Genomic DNA, 6,749 nt, shown 5'->3' on the forward strand with positions numbered 1-6,749 from the left:
GCCTCCCAAAGTGCTGGGATTAGAGGCGTGAGCCACCACAACCAGCCAAAATTAATTTTTTAAATACCATTAAAATGGCAATTAAAACCATAAAGTGATTAGAAATAAATCCAGCAAATTATTTTTGTAACAGCTATGTGTAGAACAATACTGCATTTGTGTCCTATTGCTGCTGTAACACATGACCACAAACTTGGGATCTTAAAACAACTCAAATTAATTATCTTACTGTTCTAGAGGTCAGAAGTAGGAAACGGTCTTATGGGACAAAATCAAGTTGTCATAGCCACGTTCTTTCTGGAGGCTCTAGGGGAGAACATTTTCATTGCCTTTTTCATATGCTACAGGCTGCCTGCATTTCTTGGCTAGTGGCCCCTTTCTTGATCCTCAAATTCAAACCCTGCTTCAGTCCTCACATCTTCTCTCTGACTTTGACCCTCTTATCTTCCTCTTATAAGATCCTTGTGATTACACTGGGCCCATCTGGATAACTCAGATGTAAGGTAACATATCACAGGCTCTGGGCATTAGGACATGGACATCTTAGCAGGGGGCATAATTCTGTCTGCCACAAATATAAATGGAAAGACATACTCTGGTTTTTTGTTTGTTTGTTCGAGGTAAGGTCTCACTGTTAGCCCAGGCTGGAGTGCAGTGGCACAACTATGGTTCACTGTTACCTCAATATCCTGGGCTAAAGCAATCCTTCTGCCTCAGCCTTCCAAGTAGCTGGGACTACAGGCACGTGCCATTGTGCCCAGTTAATTTTGTATTTTGTGTAGAGACAGGGTCTCACCATCTTTCCCAGCTGGTCTTGAACTTCTGGCCTCAAGTAATCCTCCTGGGATTGTAGGTGTGAACTGCCATGCCCAGCTAAGACATACCTTTTTCATAAACGGAACATCATAAAGATGTCTGTTCTCTCAAATTAATTTATAGATTGAATGCAATTCTGAATCATATTCCATCAGTGTTTTTTTTTTTTCATTAAACTTTACAAGGTTTTTCCCAGCATTTATATGAAAGAACAAAGTGCCAAGCATAGTTAAGACACTCCTGAAGAACAGGTGTAAAGATCTGCCCTACAAGATATTAAGACTTTGTACGACGAAGCTATAATATTTAAGACTTTGTGGACCCGGCACAGTGGCTCATGCCTGTAATCCCAGCACTTTGGGAGGCTGAGGTGGGCAGATCACCTGAGGTTGTGAGTTCGAGACCAGCCTGACCAACAGGAAGAAACCCATCTCTACTAAAAATACAAAAATTAGCTGGTGCGGTGGCTCATGCCTGTAATCCCAGCTACTCAGGAGGCTGAGAGACAGGAGACCTGCTTGAACCTGGGAGGTGGAGGTTGCAGTGAGCCGAGATCCTCCATTGCACTCCAGCCTGGGCAACAAGAGTGAGACTCTGTCTCAAAAAATATATATATATATATTTAAGACTTTGTGGTATTGACCAGAGACAAATCCACCAGGAGAACAGACTCATGTAGAGACCTGATATATAATAGCACTGTACTGCAACAGGTCATAGAAGCATGCATACACTATATTGCATTTATACAAAAGTTGAAAACAGGAAATATCAAGCAATATATTATTTAGAGACATACACACATACACACATATGTATGGTAAAACTATAAAGAAAGCCAAGACATAAAATTTAAGACTGGTAACCCCAAGACTAGGAAGGTTGAGACTGGCAAGTTTTATACAACGCTTTCCAAAGTACTGCTAATGTTCTTTTTTTTTTTTTTTTTTTTGAGACGGAGTCTCGCTCTGACACCAGGCTGGAGTGTAGTGGCACAATCTCGGCTCACTGTAACCGCCACCTCCCAGTTCAAGTGATTCTTCTGCCTCAGCCTACCAAATAGCTGGGACTACAGGTGCGCACCACCATGCCCAGCTAATTTTTGTATTTTTTAGTAGAGACAGGGTTTCACCATGTTGGTCAGGATGGTCTTGATCTCTTGACCTCGTGATCTGCCCACCTCGGCCTCCCAATGTGCTGGGATTACAGGCGTGAGCCACCACACCCGGCCACGTTCTATTTCTTTTTTTTTTTTGGGGGGGGGGGGCTGCCCCACAGGGCAGACAGGTTTATTGAGCAGCAGCCGGGAAAATCAGCGGTTGGACTTGGACATACGCTCCAGCTCGTCCTTCTTCTTGATAGCATAGGAGTTGGAAGAGCCCTTGGCAGCATTGATGAGCTCATCTGCCAGGCACTCAGCAATGGTCTTGATGTTCCGGAAGGCAGCCTCACGAGCGCCTGCGCACAGCAGCCAGATGGCCTGATTCACCCGGCGCAGTGGGGACACGTCCACAGCCTGTCGTCTCACAGTCCCGGCTCGCCCAATGCGTGTGGAGTCCTCCCGGGGACCACTGTTGATGATGGCGTTTACCAGGACCTGCAGAGGGTTCTCGCCTGTGAGCAGGTGGATGATCTCGAAGGCGTGCTTGACGATGCGCACGGTCATGAGCTTCTTGCCGTTGTTACGGCCGTGCATCATCATGGAGTTAGTGAGGCGCTCCACGATGGGGCACTGGGCTTTGTGGAAGCGTTTCGCGGCATACCGCCCTGCGCTGTGAGGCAGGTACTTGGCATACTTCTCCTTCACGGCAATGTAATCCTGCAGGGAAATGTCATTGATCTGCACATCATCGGTGCTCCACTTCCCGAAGAGCTTGATGTCAGGGGTCTCTGCTACTGCTGGCGCTGCTGTCTCCCACTCGGTCATCCTGAGAGCACAGCTTGAGCGTCTCTCTCGTTCCGCGTGGAACACGCGCCGCTCTGGTACAGAAGGAAAGACGTTCTATTTCTTAAGCTAAGTGTGGGGTACAGAGATGTTAATTTTATTAGTCTTTTTTTTTTTTTTTTTGAGACAGAGTCTCACTGTGTCACCCAGGCTGCAGTGCAGTGGCACAATCTCAATTTGAGCTCACTGCAACCTCCACCTCCCAGATTCAAGAGATTCTCATGCCTCAGCCTCCAGAGTAGCTGGGATTACATATGGGCGTGTGCCACCATGCCTGGCTAATTTTTGTATTTTTAGTAGAGACGAGGTTTCACCATATTGGCCAGGCTGGTCTCGAACTCCTGACCTCAAGCGATCTACCTGCCTCAGCCTCCCAAAGTGTTGGGAGTTACAGGCGTGAGCCCCTGCACCCAGCTTATGATTACTCTTTAAATTGTGCCATATGTTGTAGATACCCTTTTGTTTGAATAATAGCATCATATTTTTACTTTAAAAGGTAATCTGAGTTCATTTAAAAATTTGCTTAAAGCAAGTTAAAAATGCATAAAAACAATGTAGAGTTAAAGTATCAGCGTTGTATCCAGTTCATATAAATTGATCAGATAAATATTCAGACCATATTAAAAATGGCATACTTTCATTAATAAACAAATTCACACAAAAAGAAATCTAAATGGCAGTTAAATATATGGAATTTTAAAATCTTCCATCAATCTCGTAGTTAAAAAATGAAATATTTAAATATTATGCCTATCTAACTCAAAGGGGTTTAAAAATATCATATTGGTTGCTGGTATGACACTGCTGATACGCAGATAAATCAATATGAATTTGTAAAAACAATTTATTAATATCTATCAGGGGTCCTAAAGTATTTATGCCCTTATGTTAAATAATACCACTTCCAGAAATCTGTAGTAGAGATAATTCTTATATATCAAGAAATATTTTTGTGACAAAAAAATAATAATATCAGCTGAATGCTTAAGCTAGTGCCAAGTATGATGCTAAATCTGCCCCACGAATTAGGTGACTTGGGTAATTGCCAACATTACTCAGCCTAGAAATACTAGGAGGGCCAGGATCGAAACCTGGCAATGTGATTCCAGAGCCCATATTTTTAAGTGCCACACCATACTGTAGCATTGCCACCTCGTTCCTAATTATTGAGAGGAAAAAAAACCAATTTAATGATTCAATAAACAGTGTGAGACAATTATTCAAAATGAAAATAAAAGAAAAAAACTAGCAATGACCTGAATATTCAGTAATACCCAAATAGCAAAATTAAGTATAATATATTTATATGTAACAGACAGGGGAAAACCACTCATTTCAGAAATTTTAATACATAAAAAAACACATCTTAAAATTGAAGAAATATGGTATTGTGATTCAGTACAAATGTATCATTGTTATAATTAAACTAAAAATTAAAGTCCTACTGATTGTGTGTTCACAGTATCATCTTAGCAAAGAACCACACATTCTTTTTTTTTTTTTTTTTTTTTTTGAGATGGAGTATTGCTCTGTCTCCCAGGCTGGAGTGCAATGGTGCAATCTCAGCTCACTGCAACCTCCGCCTCCTGGATTCAAGCGATTCTCCTGCCTGAGCCTCCTAAGTAGCTGGGATTATAGGCACCCTCCACAATGCCTGGCTAATTTTTGTATTTTTGTAGAGACAGGCTTTCACAATGTTGGTCAGGCAGGTCTTGAACTCCTGACCTCAGGTCATCTGCCTGCCTCAGCCTCCCAAAGTGCTGGCATGAGTCACTGTGTCCAGCCCACACATTCTTTATTTCTATTTTAATTTAATGTTAATAGATAAGACATTCATTCACATTGTCCAAGCAGCAAACAAGTATAAAAATATACACAATAGGCCAGGCGCAGTGGCTCATGCCTGTAATCACAGCACTTTGGGAGGCCAAGGCGGGTGGATCACGAGGTCAAGAGATTGAGACCGTCCTGGCCAACATGGTGAAACCCCGTCTCTACTAAAATACAAAAATTAGCTGGGTGTGGTGGCTCACGCCTGTAGTTCCAGCTACTCGGGAGGCTGAGACAGCTTGAACCCGGGAAGCAGAGGTTGCAGTGAGCTGAGATTGCGCCCTGCACTCCAGCCTGGCACCTGGCAACAGAGCAAGACTCTGTCTCAAAAAAAAAATAATAATAATTACATATATATATATATATATATATATATGTGCACACACACACACAATAGGCTGGGTGCAGTGGCCCACGCCTGTAATCCCAGCACTTTGGGAGGCCTAGGCGGGCGGATCACCTGAGGTCAGGAGTTTGAGACCAGCCTGACCAACATGGAGAAAATCCGTCTCTACTAAAAATACAAAAAATTAGTCGGGTGTGGTGGCACATGCCTGTAATCCCAGCATAATCAAGAGACTGAGGCATGAGAATCACTTGGGAGGTGAAGGTTGCTGTGAGTCAAGATCGCGCCATTGCACTCCAGCCTGGGCAACAACTATATATATATATAGTCTTACCCCTACTCTGTGCCAGTGCCTGCTGGTTTACACATTCTTAGCCTCAAATAGGTTATGAATATTATTAGTTTCTTGTCTGGCTTACTAGGAGGCTGTTCCTAGTCAAAGGCAATATATATTCTTTGTCCTCTTCCTTTTTTATACAAATTATAAAAGACTACACCCGTTTTTCCAGCAAGTTACTTTTCACATTTAATAGATCTTGAAGATCTGTCTAAATCAATACAAAAGCACTTACTCATTCTTTTAATAGCTGTGTAGTATTCCACAGTGTAGCTATGCCATAAATAATTTAAAAAGGCCTGTACTAATTGATATTTATGTTGCTTCCAATTTATTTTCTAAAAAACTTTTCTAAAGTGACCATTTCTTTTGCTATTAAAAAAAAAAATGGACAGGCACCATGGCTCACACCTGTAATTCCAGCATTTTGGGAGGCTGAAGTGGGCAGATCATGAGGTCAAGAGATCAAGACTATCCTGGCCAACATGGAGAAACCCTGTCTCTACTAAAAATACAAAAATTAGCCAGGTGTGGTGGTATGCACTTGTAATCCCAGCTACTCGGGAGGCTCTGACAGGAGAATCGCTTGAACCCAGGAGGTGAAGGTTGCAGTGAGCTGAGATTGCGTCATTGCACTCCAGCCTGGGCAACAAGAGCAGAATATCATCTCAAAAAAAAAAAGCAATAAATGACATTTCTTCAATACTCTCTCTAGAAATTATTAAAAGTATAAGAGAATGCTTGGTCTAAATATATGTACATTTGTAATTTTTCAAAATAACTTTAACTTTTATTTTAGATTCAAGGGATGCATGTGTGGGGGTACATTTTAGATTCAAGGGGTTCATCATGCACTGTACCCATATTTGCTACATCATGGGTATACTGTGTGATGCTGAGGTTTGGGGCGTGAATGATTCCATAACCCAGGTAATGAGCATAATACTCAGTAGTTAGTTCTTCAACTCTTGCTGCCCTCCCTTCCTCTCCCATCGAGTGGTTTCCCAGTGTCTTTGTTGCCGTCTTTATGTCCCTGAGTACCCAATGTTTAGCTCCTACTTATACATAAGAACATTCAGTGTTTGGTTTTCTGTTCCTGCATTAATTTGCTTAGGATAATGGCCTCCAGCTGCAACTATGTGGCTGCAAAGAATACGATTTTTTTTGTGGCTGCACAATTGTAATTTTAATGGATACCTCTAATCTCTAATCAGCTAACATCGTGATGCTGTTAAGTTCCTCCCTGAGAACATGGTCTGCCTTTCCGTATGTCCCAGTCTTTTTTTGTGAAGGACAACACGATCTGGATCCACTACTTTTCAAAAAGCAGTATATATATGCAAAACTTTACCAATGAGTTCAGTTAAAAGGAAATGGGTCACTATGTTAATATTAAATAATCTATCAGGACAGGTGGGATTTGGAGTTATCTGGAATATAGGTTATATGGGTACTCTTCTTTATTCTTTCTTGCA

General features: G+C 42.0%; 1 protein-coding gene across 1 annotated transcript; it reads right to left on the minus strand.

The window, feature by feature from the left end:
* Window positions 1–2,091: 2,091 nt before the first annotated feature.
* Window positions 2,092–2,800, minus strand: LOC105733148 (small ribosomal subunit protein uS7-like). Its single transcript, XM_064364274.1, has one exon. The coding sequence runs from the start codon at window positions 2,741–2,743 to the stop codon at window positions 2,129–2,131; it is 615 nt and encodes a 204-aa protein (XP_064220344.1). The 5' UTR covers window positions 2,744–2,800; the 3' UTR covers window positions 2,092–2,128.
* Window positions 2,801–6,749: the final 3,949 nt, after the last annotated feature.

The sequence above is a fragment of the Aotus nancymaae genome, unplaced genomic scaffold, assembly GCF_030222135.1.
Source record: "Aotus nancymaae isolate 86718 unplaced genomic scaffold, 86718_ANA_hifiasm-v0.15.2.pri h1tg000057l, whole genome shotgun sequence".
NCBI classification, from domain to species: Eukaryota; Metazoa; Chordata; class Mammalia; order Primates; family Aotidae; genus Aotus; species Aotus nancymaae.